The sequence below is a fragment of the Malania oleifera genome, chromosome 13, assembly GCF_029873635.1.
Source record: "Malania oleifera isolate guangnan ecotype guangnan chromosome 13, ASM2987363v1, whole genome shotgun sequence".
In the NCBI taxonomy this organism is placed as follows: Eukaryota; Viridiplantae; Streptophyta; class Magnoliopsida; order Santalales; family Ximeniaceae; genus Malania; species Malania oleifera.
This window is the reverse complement of record NC_080429.1, coordinates 62,860,592-62,876,245: the sequence shown is the minus strand read 5'-3', so window position 1 is coordinate 62,876,245 and position 15,654 is coordinate 62,860,592. Positions and strand designations below refer to the sequence as shown.

General features: G+C 37.2%; 1 protein-coding gene across 1 annotated transcript; it reads right to left on the bottom strand.

Annotated features, from left to right (window-relative positions):
- Window positions 1-5,406: 5,406 nt before the first annotated feature.
- On the bottom strand, window positions 5,407-7,986 carry LOC131146893 (uncharacterized). Its single transcript, XM_058096728.1, has 2 exons — window positions 7,834-7,986; window positions 5,407-7,696 (listed from the first exon to the last, which is right to left on the bottom strand). The coding sequence occupies exon 2, from the start codon at window positions 7,389-7,391 to the stop codon at window positions 5,736-5,738; it is 1,656 nt and encodes a 551-aa protein (XP_057952711.1). The 5' UTR covers window positions 7,392-7,696; window positions 7,834-7,986; the 3' UTR covers window positions 5,407-5,735.
- Window positions 7,987-15,654: the final 7,668 nt, after the last annotated feature.

Here is a 15,654-nt window from a genome sequence, read left to right as displayed (position 1 = left end):
ATGGTCGTAGGCTCCAGCTCTTAGCCTACTTCTTTGTCTACCACCACCGTGGCTAGACGTATCTACTTACCCTAACCCAATCCCTTATTGAGTTGTATGGCTGAAAGGGACTTCCCGTCATCTCCTTTCATTGCAACGACTTGCACCATGCACGAGTGATCTCCCATCAGACACAGGGAACCAGCTGAAGGCGTCAACACTGCCCTTATCCCCCTTAGGAACTCCATTCCTAGAATGACTGGAAATTCATCCAATGGCATTGCTATGAAATTCACATGACCTTCCCACTGTCCAAGCTTTACAGTCACTTGCTTGGCTACTCCTAGAGTAGGCTGGGCTACAGAGTTAACTGCTTTCATGCGTCCTGTATCCTTCTCTAAGGATAAGTTGAGTCTCCATGCTTCCAACTGTGAAACAAAATTATGAGTAGCCCCCGTATCCACCATAGCGCGAGTACTCTTCCCATTTATCCTCAAGCCCACAAGCATTAACCTTTTTGCTCGTGTAACTTTTGGTGTTTTTTCTTGCTTTTCCAATGCGCTCACCAGCCGCACCGAACCCACCCTCAGGGCATCATCCTCTTCCTTATCATCTTCCACTGCCTACTCTGCAATAGAAGCCTGTAAAGCATTAAGTGATGCTTTGTGAGGGCACTCAAAAACTCTATGAGGCCCACTACACAAGTAGCACGAAATTTTACTCTTCCCCTTTCCATTGGGTGTGTTTAACCCTTGATACAACGAAGCTTCCTTTGAGGTTGATGATTTAGAGTCGGCTCCCCCCACTCTTGGGTTTGCCATTCTTGAAAGACTTTCCACTGTTTCCCTCTCCGCCAAACCGTTTGGATGAAGCGGTATCATCACCAATGTAATCAATCAAGCGTTCTGCAGCCGCTTGTGCAGTTGACAAGTCTTGAACCCTTTGCCTATGAAGTTCAGTTCTTGCCCATGGTTTCATCCCCTCAAGAAAATAGAACAACTTGTCCTTCTCCGACATATCCTGAATATCCAACATTAAAGTAGAAAATTGTTTCACATATTCACTGATCAACCCTGTATACTTAAGATCTCTCAGTTTTCTCCTTGCATTATACTCAACATTCTCAGGAAAGAATTGGGCCTTGAGCTCTCTCTTCCAGTCTGCCCAACTATCAATTACACAGCTTCCATTTTCAATTTCTCTGTACTTGGTACGCCACCATAGTTTTGCATCACCAATCAAGTACATGGTCGCAGTATCCACCTTTGCCTGTTCTGAGGTCATCCTCACAACGCGAAAGTATTGCTCCACATCAAACAAGAAGTTCTCTAACTCCTTGGCATCTTGAGCACCCCCATACGTCCTGGGTTTTGGCGCCTTGGTCTTGCTAACTCTCGGAGTGTTGGAGTTCCCTATAACAAGAACCATCACATTCATCTTTGCATCCAGATTTGCCATCCGGGCTTGCAAAGTTTCCATAGTGTGGTGAAAGTCCTCTGACATTTCACTTGTCAAACTTGCTTGATGCTGCTGTGATCCCATCACTTCATTAACAAGTCCCCTCAGTTAGGCCATCTCGTTGGCCATATTGTTGGTTGTCTCTTCAACCTGTGCTTCCAGTGCACTAATTCTTTCAATGTTGTTTGGTGCCATGGTCACTTACCAAAGCTTCCCAAATCCAACAACGAAGACAATCGAATTCATGTAGCAACTAAAATTTGGGCTCTAACCAAGTGTCACCGACTTGGCTCTGATACCAAATGTCACAGTCCGACTATTTTCACACCCTTGTGAAGGGTTGTGCGGTGCTAGCCAAAGCACTCTTGTTTAACTAGCCAGTATATTGTTTACCAACATTCATCCACGAAGCACTTTCATTAACATTCATTCAAACAGCAGTGGAAATAGTAATCAATTCATAAAAGTCGTGGTAAACAAGCAGTAAACATTGAAGCAAACGTAATTCATTAACAAATCCTCCGTTGACATGGTGTACTTAGCAAGGGAGGCAAGTAGGCCAAGCACATTGACAATTGTTAATGAGTTTTACAATGATTGATGAACACTCATCCTCCCCTAAAGAGGTTTTTATGTAATTATCATCCTGACACTAGGAAACATCAAAGTGACTGAGGAGTCATACTGCCTTATTTGGCATACAAAGACACTACTAGTAGAAAATAACCCTACACTAGTATTTACATGATGGAAACCCATCCCAAGCACACAAGATAAGCGGTCACAGGCAAGCATAATGTCCTGAACAAGCTTAGCTCGTGACAGCTTGGGCCACGTAATGTTTATGATTTGTTGTCCGTCGTCTCACATCCTAAGCGCACATCCCTATTTCCTTCATCTAGCATTATGTCCGAATGCCTATAAAAGGGCATGCTTGCGGTTCAAGGATGATCAACCCAAAGCATCTCCAATTTTGTGTAGTTTCTGCTATTGTAATTATAGAGATTTGTATACTCCTAATTCAAGAAAGAGATATCATTGTTCTCTTCTTGTAATTAGAGAGAAGTTGTTTCATCTCATTTTTATAGTGGATTCTTTCTAGTCTTACCCGTGATTTTTCTCTCAATTTATTTAGGGGTTTTCCACGTAAATCTTGGTGCCAATTTCTATTTTCTAATTTCTTATTTTAGCTATGCACTGGTCCTACCCATTTAATTTCCTAACATGCTACCATCTATTAATGTTGTAGCAAAGACCCCTACGATACATTCATTCACCTTAGAAAAATCATTTTTTTTTTTTAAAGCAACTTTTGTATTTGATATTTAAGTAAATACACAACTGTATGCCAACGTTGATTTCGGTGAAATGAGGTGCATTCATTGTTCAATCAACTTTTCTAAGCACCAAACACACTTGGACTTATTTATTTATAAAATTAAACTCTTAAACAATTTCATTAAATTTTATATAAATTCAAACAAATCTAAAAAATCAATACTTCAAATTCATGCTTTTAGAATTAATTATTAATTATTTTTTTATATGATTATTATTTTTCAAATAATATTCCTGGCTCCCCCACTTCCCTTTGGCAGCCTCAGCCATTTTTTTGTGGGTAAAGCTGTACCAAACCACAAAAACTTGTTTTATAGAATGTGCGCTTGGTGAGCTAAATGGAATCCACCACAGGGCAAACATGAGTGATGCTTTTGAGTAATTTATCAACCGGTCAAAACCAAGTACTTATAAATCCTCTTGTCCCATTTAACCCTTAGCTGCAAATAATTTTGGAAGGAAATGAGGTTTGCCACAAAAACATTATTTTTGAAAAACAGATCAAATGTAAATTAGTACCTTAGAAAATAGAATAGTGAATATAGAATTGAACTTTGATTGCTAAATCTCATTAGTGCCTTTTTTTTTTTAAAGGTTGCTTGGCCCCTATAGTGGCAAACTCGTAACCATATACCCCAACCACCCCGGTAGTCGATTACAAATGTCCAAAGGCAAACCACATCATAAATATCGACAAATATCTCAAGATAGGCTTGTTATCCCAAGATAGGCACGGTTAACCTTATGGAGGTGGTTGTGTGCTGTTCTTCAGCTTCGCCTCGGTCTTCTTTCTTGTGGATGGTGTTCCCGGACTAAGTTGTTGATTATTTTGGAATCCTTCTACTTTCATCATCTTACGGCTTGCTGTTGGAGGGTGTTATGCCTTGATTCATTCTGGAGTAGATATCCATCATCTCATGACATTCTTTCTGGTGATGAATTGAGTTCTAAGGTATCTTATTTCCTTTTTGATTGAATTATGGTATTTAGTTAATTTTTGGTTAGGGTTTGATCGCTTATTGCCCCTGGGAATGCCGAGGTTTGATGTAATAGTGATAAACTTTTGATGGAAGTCTTATTTGGCTTCCTTCCTCTTGGGTATGCCCAGAGTTTCTATACATATTCATTTGATCAATATAATTTATCATTTACTGATAAAAAAACAAAAAAATAAAAATACCCAAAGGCAAAACCCACGTCATAAATATCAACAAATAGCCCAATGATAGACTTGTTACCAACTTATATCCAACCACCCCGGCAATCACTACGAATGTTCAAAGGCAAACCCACATCATAAAATATTTGTGAGAGGCCTTAGATTTTGATTTTTATGAGTTTTTCATAAAATATATTACAAAATTGTATTATATTTCGTTCAAATCCAATGAATCTAAATATAAATTCATGGTTACAAACACTCTCCACCAAAAAAAAGAGAAAAGGTTATCTTGTATAAATGATAAATCTCTGTGGCCATGGAAATCTGTGAGATGAAATGATGGATGGATGGTGATGGAAACTTTCCCATTGCCTTGTCACCACCCTTTTCAACTCTGTTATACTCCTCTTAATGAAGAAAATTACCCTTGATGTTGGCAAGAGCCCAAATAGTTCCTAGTCACTTTTCCAATTCTTGACAAAGCAGCAACCACTGCCAACCACTGGAGCAAGTGACAACTACTCTGTTAGGCAAATAAAACCAAAACTACTCTGCACTTTACGAGTCTCAATTTCCAGTTGGGGCTGGTTTCACATGCTCAGAGACTCAGTGAGAAATTTTGTGCCAAGTTTGTCTTGGTTTGTGTCAAGATCCTGACAACCAACATTAAACCCATTTGTGCTAAAGTTAACAGAAATCCAATTCCAGGGTGATCCCAGTGCATCGCTTTAGATTGACCCAGAGAGTTTTCTATATATGTAAGATCATGTGCAAGGGGTAGGATTTGCAATCCTAGCTAAGATTGGCTTAGGATCATAACATCCTTTTCCATCATACATGAAGGTTTGTTGCACACTTGCAAAAGATGTTGATGCCTTAAATCTGGGTCAAGCCAGTGAAATGGAAAGTTTTTTTTTTTCATTCGTCTTTTTTGGGTTTGTGGGGGAGGCTCCCAGTGAACCAAGAAAAAAAAAGTCCCTTAAGTTCATGGGTCACCACTTGGTTACAGGGCCTGTGGTCCATCATAAATTACAAATGATTTCTTCATGCACTTGCATCCAATTTTTCCAGCTGAACGCTCTCAAAACACATATAAACTAATGATAGAAGTGGTCCTCTCTCTCTCTCTCTCTCTCTCTCTGAAACATTATACTTTCCCTGAGCATATATAGTTTCTATAGAAAAGATATATTTACACCTGCAGTGAGTCACACAGGAAGGAGTGTGTGTGTGTGTTTTGGGTGGGGTTGGGGGGGGGGGGGGGGGGGGTGAGATGGGTTGTCATGTTTTTATGGTAGGTGACTGAACAACCACCTTGAGCTCACATGCCATCTTTGTGTGCAATATAAAATTGCTTTTTTTTTTATTCCTTCGTGGCTTCACATTACCAATCCAATTTTCAACATCACACTCATTTCTCTTCACTGCTACGAAAAAATAATTACTCCAAAGCAAAGTACAGCTCATCATGAACAAAAATCTAGTTCTTATAGAAGTTGAATATCAAGAAGTAACATGAAACTCAATTACAGTATTGGAGTTCCTATGTGAAACAGATCAATGGCCAGAAGTGAAGATTTATTCTCTGACCAAAATGAAGAACAAAACCAAAAAGGAATGACAGGGAAAATTTTTTTGAATAGGAAATGACTACTTAGGGGCTATAAGCTCTTAAGCAGCAAATGGAAGTATAGGAACTATTACCTTGGCAAATTCTTGAATCTGTAAAGAATTAATGAAATACTTTGAATCTGTACACTCTTGAATCATTCATGAAACATGGCCAGGACTTGGAGAATCAGTTTGAGATCAGACCAACAAGCGACTCGTGCTTGTGGCTGCTTCCAGCCCACCATGGCTTGAACCCAACATTGCCATTGCTCTCTTCTTCATCCGTAGGAGCCGGAAGATTGAGATCAAGAAGGTCCCGAATTTCCGGAATGGGTTCCTGAATTACAATGGCTTGATGGTTCTTGACCTCAGAACCCCCAACCAAGTGAGATCTCTTGTGGCCTCCCAGAGCTTGGCCGGAGGAAAAAACCTTGAAGCAAATTGGGCACTCATGCCCCTTGGCCTTCTTCAACCTGTGACTACTCTCCACCTTCTCGACGCAGCCAATGGCCGCATCATGATCAATGGAGTTCTCATCATCCACAGCGTCTGGGGAGACTTCAGTCTCGATGCTAGTCTCGCTGCTTTCTATTCGCGAAGCGAAGCAGCCTTTGATCTTTCTGTGGCTAGCTCTGTGACCTCCAAGAGCTTGGTAAGAGTGGAAAACCTTGTTGCAAGTTGTACACTCAAATTTGCTCCTCTTGTGATGAGAACTCTTGCACAATTCAGATTCGAAGGCATTGTCACTAGTTCTTTTCTTTGAGGAATCTGATCCCAATACAGTTGAGTAGGAATCCTGAAACTTCCTCTTTCTTGAATTATACTTACTGGCGTACAGTTCAGCTTGATCTAGTTCAGCTTCCTTCATCAAATTCTTCCCCAATCCAACTTCAGAAGCCTCGAAAGTGCATCCACCGTCCACTTTGGTGTGCTTAATCTTGTCACTTCTGAGAAACGCATCAACACCAGCCTTCGATTTGATCCTTTTCCGCCCATTTTTCGGCAACCCAGAAGCACAATTTTGCTCATCTAACTGAAGAAACTCAGAATCCAGAGTTTCGCATTCCAACCTCCCCTCTCTCTGTTTCTTCAAGCTCACAAACTCACCACCACTCTTACCTTCAATTATGGTAATCTTATCAGTTGGAAGCAGAGATGGATCTCCCAAACACATAGAACTGTTATCCGAGGAGTCGGGGTCAGAATTCAAACCACCCCAGTGACCCACGTCTCTGGAAAGCATCATCAAACACATGGCGACTTCTTCTTGCTCTTGCTCAATCTCGGAAACAGAGGAAGAGGCATTAGCAAAAGAGAAAGAAGAGGAGGTTGCAGTGGTCATATACCTTTTTATCCTTCTTGATCTCCTCCTTCGATTGGGTGCTGCGGCCTCAGTCTCATTGTCTGATTGGCTGTCCTTAACCAGCTTCTGGTTAGCACTGATCCATGAATCTTCCTCCAAGCTGTTAGAGACCCTATCTTTCTCCGAATGGCATTTCATGTGACCAAACAGAGCTTTCCACGATTGGAACCCTTTCCCACAGTCCTTGCAGAGCTTGCCACTGAGTGAAGTTTCATCTTTTGAATCTGCGAATCTGCAGTTCTTCTTGGGGTTCTCTCTCAGGCCGTAATTAGCGTGAGTTCCACCATCAAAGCCGTCCTCTGCATTAGTATTTCCGCCGCCATTGTTAGCAGATAAGAGCTTCCTCCTGCTAAGCTTTTCGTCCGTTTCAGCTGAATTTAAGATCATATGAGACCTCATGTGACCTCCCAAGGATCTACCGCAGGGGAAGCTCTTGTTGCAGAATTTGCACATGTGCTTCGGTTCTTGATCTTCCTCCATTGGTCGGACTTCAAATCAATAAAGAAGGAAGAGATCAAATTAAGAAGCAAAAACAAGTTCAAATCCGAGGAGAGAATCTTGAAGAATGCTCCAATTCTTTTTTATGTCGTCGGAAGTGAAACAATCCCAATGCTAATGCAACAGAGCAGCCCAAAGAATAGGTAAGACAAACCCAGATCAGAAAATGGATAGAAGCTCAAATCTGATGCGAAAACTCAACTGGATCATATAATTTTCTTGCTTTTCCCAGTGATCGGAGAAGAACCCATTACAGATTTAGCGGAATTCCCCAGCAAGAACAAGATCTGAATCCCAATTAAAGAAGGAAGGTGTGAACCTACTGAAGGGCCACTCACTCTCTCACTGGCTTTTGGGCAGTTGAAATTCGAAAAGAACAAATCATTAAAAAAAAAAATCGAATTTGAAGAGATGGGTCTGTTACCTTTGTTGCTAATGATGGCGAGGAACAAGCCAGAGAAGAAAAATTAAAAGAGAAAGCGTTTTCTTCTCTCTCCCTCTCATCACTCTTTCGCGCACGCACACACACACACTCTCTCTCTCTCTACACACTATATTTGGAGGAGAAATCCATGCATGGAAGCAAGGAGGAAAAAAGGAAAGAAAAGATAGCAGCACGTGTACTCAACTGAGAATCATACGCCACACCAATCCAACGGCCCAGATTTCTCCAATGGAGCATCCCTACTGGTTAGGACTCCCAGGCACCTCCTCAAACTAACTGCCCCTAACTATTCCTTCCTTTGTCTTGCTATTAAGGAATTAGCCCCCACCAAGTGAAAGCTTCCACACTCTGCTCTTCCCCTTATTCTCTTGGACGCCCTCCTCCATTTTCTTTTCTTCATTTTTTCAAAAAATGCATACATATTTATTTTTTTATTTTTTTATTTCTAATTAAATAATAAAAAGTGTTTCATTACGTGTTCCCGGACTTTTTATTCGGACCGTGTAAATTTATGATATGTATTTTAAGACTTGCATCCCCCTTATGTTAGAGTGAGGCTCACGTCTAAAAAAATGTAGCACGACAGAAAGTTCTAAAGAGTTGATTATTTCGTAATAGAAGCTTATCCTTGTGTCCGATTGCTCAATTTTTAAAATCCATACCATAAACTTGGAAAATAAACTTAAATATTATAATTATTTAGAAATTTACGAGCTGAAATGAAAATTGTTTTGCACAAGAGAAGAACTAAGCATCCTCTAATAAGTACTTAATCTAGATTACTCTAACATTATTTTCTGTGTAAGTACAAAACATGGACCACTAAGATTGACTAATCACATAATTAAGTACAACAATTATAGTACCTCTCTTTTTATATATATAATTATGTTATTCCACAAATTAAGCCATATTCGGTGTTGATGAGGTATTAGCTAGGTTTTTAACTAGTCAAAGTATGTTTAAATCCTAAGCCAATTTTGCTAACACTATAATGAATATTTTTTTTATATAGAAATTTGATTAATGTCCACACACCATGTAACCACATAAATTAATTATTGTGTTCCTAATTTTTTTCTCAATTTTATTTTAATGCATGGGCACAAAAGAATTAAAATTAATTTTTTTTATTACATAAGAACTCCAGCAACCAACGAGCCCTTCGGACCCCCTGGTGCGGCACCAAACCTATGAATCAATGTCCTCCACTCCCTAGTCTCGCTGATCAAGGTAAAATCTGGAATGCAAACACGGCTTCTGTGCATTAGTTGGATGTTCGGGCAACCTGACCCCTGAGGCACATTTTCATTAGCATCCACGATCCCCGCTAGCTCATAGAGAACTCTCACCATCCACAATCCCTGCTAGCTCACAGAGCAAACTCTCACCATCCACAGTCTCCGCTGGCTCACAGAGTAAACTTTTACCATCCACAGGTACCACTGGTTTCGTGAATGTATCTATCTGGAATTTAACTCCCGATGCTCCTTCTTACTTGTCGCACTATTGCAATGTTAGTTTGCATGCGAAAACATTAGATGCTAGACACCTAGGTTATAAAAGAAAATATGATGGCCATTAGAAAGTAAATATAAATTTGTTTACAAATTCATAGGATTAATTTCTTTGTTGTTGCGTCTAGTAGTACAGATCTAGGTTTTGATTTGAATTTATGTGAATTTAGATAAAAAGTAAAATAAAATTGTATTGAATTTCTTTCAAATCTATACAAATTCAATCCAAAATTTGAAATTCATTTTTCCTACCTATAGCTACTAATAGACGTTTTCATGTTATACGTCTTAGGTTCGAATCGTGGAAGGTCGGGAAAGAGGAGAATGAGATGGGTCGATGGGAGATGGGATATCTCCTATTATTTAGCCTAATCCTTGCCTTGCCTGAACCTCCAATCGAGAATCAATCACAAAAATTCATTGTATTAAATAGAAAAGAAATTACAGGTTTTAAATTTTCCATGAGAATGTATAATCTATATTGGATTTGGTCAAATGAAACCTTATTAAGGAATTGATGAAAAGGAACTAATTAAAATTGTTTTAATTGGTGTCATAAGAAAAAGAGGGTTATTAGTATGAAAAAAATTATATTAATCACTTTGGAAAAATGTTGTAAGGTGTTGGTGATATGTCTTTTAGGGAAATATAATTAATGGATTGATAATTTTGTAATATTTGAATAAAAAAATTTATGACATATAATATAATAATTTTTTGGAAAAAAAAAAGTAATTTTTATCTTTTAAAAAACTTCAAATTCATAGCTTTTAATTTTTAAAGTTTTTCTTCCAAAAGTTAAAAGCCATCTCGAAAAACATATTATTCCAACTTTCATTTTTTAAAAGGAGAAATTTATGAGGGAGAGGTCAAACTCACCCTTTTGGTAATATTCAAATTAGAAATATAAAAAAACAAAATTATATGAACTAACCAAAACTTATTTGTACAAATAAATAAACAGTATATCTATTGTGAAGGTTACAATTTAAGACACGTATTTATTGGATCTTTTGAAAAGAGGAAATGCATTCATAGATTGACTTGCATGTTTTATTTAAAAATATCATGTACAATCAATTTAATTTTGTATTCTTTATTGACGCACAATGCTTAAAAAATTAAGTAGGAAAATATCTTATGCATCGCATGGGTCTCTGCTAATGATAGGAGTTTTTTGATGAATAATATTTTATAAATTATTATATTCCGATATAATTTTCATCTTATGTTGCGAACGAATTACGCCTTTGATAAATAAGAATGGAAGAAGATGATTAATTATACCTTTTTATTGCACAATCAAACTTACCATAAATTAGAGTCCAGGGACTTGCTTAATTCAATTCAATTCAATTTTATTTCTTGAAGTACCAAAGATATAGTTATTGCAATTGCTTAATGAAAATATAGGAATACAAATAAACTTAAAAGAAAATAACCAAATAGAAGCATAATTGAGAGATGATTGTGACCCAAAGTTTGCTTCCAACTAAAATTAAAGCTGAATATATAGTTTTTGTTCCTCTGATTATTCTATCCCTTATTTATTGATTGAGAAAAGGCCCTTTAACCATATATGGTACTTGAAAGCCAAAGCTGCAATCCAGCTTCTTATCATTTGGATCTAACAGGCAAAATTAAAACAGTCTATGCGTTAGGGTTATGGCAGTAACATAATTTGCAGTTAAAAAACTAGTTATTTTTTTGGTTTGGGGGTGTGATGTTGGTCTTTCTTTCTTTCTTTCTTCTCTTCTTTTCATTTTTTGGTGGGAGATGGAGAGAAGGATTTGGGGTCGATGCGCGGTGAGAAATTATTAGGTAGAATGAGTCCATTACTATGGCAAAAACCAAGGCAATGGAAACCGTCCATGTCTACCTTTAACCCTACAATATCAGCTTTTCAGGCAGACATGGTAGATTTTTCATTGTCTTAATCTAGTCAATTACCATATGCAAATGAAGACCTACCTAATAATTTTTCGTGTGTGTGTGTGTGTGTGTGTGTGTGTGTTAGTTAGTGTTTGAAGAGGTTGGGGAAGGTGCCTCTTGCAAAGTCTTATATGCTATGTTATACCTAAGCCCTATAAAAGGGTAGGCTTTGAGTTACACATTTTTATATATAAAAATTCCCCCGCAAATAACATATGCCTCTTCCACGTGCCACACTTCATCACCGTCCAATCCTTTAAGATGACCCGCCAAGTAAAATTAGCTGTAGAGATCATGATATAAATTAAATTAGTATGTTAAGAAATATCATGTTCGACTTGATTAAAATACGCATAGATATACAACGCAAATATATTTATATACACACATGCCTATAAATGTGACATACACTTCTGCACACAGAAACTTCACTTGAGGGTGAAGAGTGTAGGCTCCCCAAAAGTGATGCTCAAATTGACAGGCAGCCACCTTCCAAGGAAAGATTGATCATCACAACTTGTCTTCTCCCACACCTTAGAGCATTATTATTAATAAGACTAAGATAAGATACCCTATGCCCTACTTTGGCTTTATGCTTGGTTAATTTCAAGCTATCTTCTCTCCTATTCATCTCCTTTCATGGCCTAACCCTAACCCTAGATGGAACAACCATGTGTATGTATAGGTCATTGTGAGTGTTACCCTTTAACACTAATGGCCAGAGTTACTTGCCCAACTAGCTGGCTAGCTATAATTAAAATCCGCCACAAATATATATCCTAGGTATCACAACTTCTGGGGTTTATTATTTATTCAACTTTTCTTCCCACTAATTCATTTCTGACCACCACCAAAGAGTTTCTGATATTTTCTAAATCCAAACAACATTCCATGTGCTCTAACTTGGAAACTAATTATTCCATCACATATTCCAGATCAGCTTCTCAATTAATACTTTATTATTTATTTGTAAACAAATAAATGACTAATGTTTTCAAATAATGGATATATATAATTGCAGATTTGTAGGAATGGATACATCCAAGCATGCTCATATTAGTTTCTGGTCCTCAATTTGCTGCCTCTGAACTTGCAAAAATGTCAGCAAGCGCTTGCCAATAGTCACCAGCCACTGCCTTAGGTTTTTCTTCAACTATCTGGTAGGTTTAGCTGATGGTTTATACAATCAGTGATTAAAGAATTGAAATGATTAGAAAAGTTGCAGTAATTAGTTATAATCAAATTGAGCTTTTGTCAAATTGCAGCTTTGGCCTTGGTGGTTGGGCCATTCTTTCTCTATCTGCAAATTGTGGTGGGAAGTTGATGAGTTAGATCCCTAGTTAGCTTAACTTTGCAAAGAAAGAATGGTTAAAAAAATTGCATCAATGTATTAGAAGAAATAAAAAACATAAATTTGTGAAAAACAGCTGCAGGAGTGTCTATGAGGGGCTTTCACCTGTGAAAGACATATAAAAGGCCTGTTTAATTTTGGAAAACTGTTCTATTCTTCATTTTTATGTTTTTAAAGAATTATGAAAATACCCAATATTTGTATAGAAAGGTGGAAAAGAAGATGATAACTTTTGTAATTATTTGGAAAACTGAAATTGAAAAGTAAAAGCTGCACTTGGCACAATTGGACAGAACTACATATGTTTTAATAAAATATTTTTTACGTATATATATGACCTGAATATCATAAAGGTGCATGTGTTGGTGTATGGGTAATAATGGTGCATGCGTTAGTGAGCAAGTTCTCACCAGCAATGCTTAGGGAATACTCAAAAAAAGAGAGAGTCGATGAAATTTCAAAAATGAAAAATGTTTTGAGAAAACAAAATTGGGCGTGTGGGTCCTGCAGTTTCCTGCCTATTGTTTTGGAAATATCAGGTGGTGTGGTTTGGCTCAGCCCTCTAGCCTGGCCTGGCCTGGCCTGTCTTGGCCACCCAACTTTGTTTATTAGGTGCCTTTTTAAGCTAAGCAAGAGTCTCTTCCATAGTTGCATTTCTTATCCACAACCATGTGCCTGTAAGAATCATCTACTAGTTCATATAAGACAACAAGCACACACACAAATCAGAGCCCCTAATTTCAACAATAGAGGTCACTTTTACACTAAGATCCAGAAGAAAAATAATAATTAAGTTGCACTTAGTATTGTTCTTTTTTTTCTTTTTTTTCTTCTAGCAATTCCATCAAAAGTAGGGGATACGTTACTTCCAAGTGAAATGATTCTTGGATTGCATAGAACAATTATATATGATAAACATGCATCTTTTCCTCTATTTGGGTGTGGCTTTTCTGACCTGCAAATCCTTCCTGGTATTTTTTGCATCTTTTTATCTCCCACTTGTCACTTTTGATCCTTAAAAGTTCTTACTGTTGGGCTAAAATTTTGAACTCAATGGGTGAATCAAGTAAAACTTGAAATTATATGAGGGTAATATGCACCCTTCTCCAAGCATTGAATAATAAAGACAGTACCTTACAAAGGGCATAGAAGTGCAGATGTCCTATACCTATTTTAGAACAGGGTGTAGTAGTTGCTACATCTTGGGATAGAATTTTGCAGGTAGAGAAGGCCAATTTGCTCACTATTTCTTTAGATTAAACACTGCAGCAGCCATACAGAAGAGCACATGCAGTTCACTATTTCTTTAGTTTACATACTGTGGCAGTTCAAGCACCAAACACTTTGATGCAAAACTTGCTTACCCAGTTTCTTCCCATTGGGAAAAAGCTAAATATTTAGGCTTTCTTATGATCTCAGAGGATTACGTGCTTCTATAGCTCTCCCTATCATTATTCTCTGTTTACTTAAATAGAAGAGTAGGCTTCTTTTTCACTAGGAGTGGCTACTGGTAGGCCTCTTTTGTATTGTTTTGTTTTGTTTTTTTGTCCTATTTGTTTTAAGTGCACAACTTGCGTTAAGTGTTTTTTTTTTTTTTTTAATATGTAATAATAATGATAATAGAATCATGACTTTATTAATGGGAGAATGTGAGCAGGCATTGCAAAGTCTTGAGAGGGTCCTTACACACCGATTCCAAATGAGAAGGATAAAATGCAGAACATTGGCATTCATACTTACCAGGAACATATTCCATAATTCGGTGCCCTTCATCCCCCCGTTAAACATCTAATCCCACTTGGTTATTTGTCACTTTTTTCACTGAAGAAATATAGAGCTCATAATGTGTTGGGAGTTTGCTTTATGTCATCATTGCTATGACTTTTTTCCAGAGAAAATATAGCTAAACAAACAAAGAGAGAGAGAGAGAGAGAGAGAGAGAGAGAGAGAACACACACACACACACAACATATGAGTGATTGCTTCTGGCTCCATTTCGATAAAAATCTTTCTTTGAAAAAAAGATTGGAAGGAAAATAAGAAATAAATTTATTTTTCTGTGTTTTCACCCTATACCAAACAATGTTAAAAATAAAATTTTATACTGGTACAATTTAAAATTGAGAAAAATCAAAATCCAATGATGTGTAAAATTAATTTGGTATAAATTTATTTCTTAAACAAAAAATTTTTATTTCAGAAAAGACAGGAAAGAAATAAATTTATTTTTCATTGTATTGTCTCAAAAATAAATTTGATACAAATTTTATCCCTATAAATCATTTTTTTTTCTTTGAGAAAAGATAGAAAGGGAAAATAAGAAATGCATTCATATTTCATTATATTTTCTCTCGATATTAAATAAAATTAAAAATAAATTTTTTTTCTTGGTGAAATCAAAAGTTAAGAAAAACCAAAATTCAATCACATAAAATTAAAATTTTGTTTATCAATTCCATACATATTGCATTGCTACAAAAATTCTCACTTTCCTTGACATTGAGACATTAAAAATATTCAATTTGATGAATTTTAAACTCTTCCACATTTTCCTTTCTTTTCCCTGTTTCAATATACATCAATTTACTCCAGTTCTAGTTTCAGAGTTTCATACAGGTCCAGTTTCACAGTGCCATGTCCGTTTGCGTGTACCTATAGGTTCCCCACATCTCAAGGGATCAAGGTTTGGTTGTTCTAAAAGACAAATTAAAAAAAAAGGTAATAGCGGCCAAAAGCTAGAGAATATAATTGCAGAGCGCAGTACACAGAGGATCTAAACACAGAGGATGGCGCACCATGCTCATACACATCTAGTAAGAAGCATGTTGCAGGAGCGTATGTGCTTTTGCAGCATGTCTATTGGCTATTGCTGCTTCCATAGCACCCCACTCTTAAGATGACCATGACGATGAACACAGCTTTTCCCCAGCCAGTATAGGTAATCACTAGTTCATAGAATAGAAAAATAATATGCTGAAATATTAGAAGATAGAAAAATGG

What these genes read in the sequence shown, in the direction of transcription:
- LOC131146893 (XM_058096728.1), bottom strand. Translation starts at nt 7,391, where the DNA reads ATGGAGGAAGATCAAGAACCGAAGCACATGTGCAAATTCTGCAACAAG.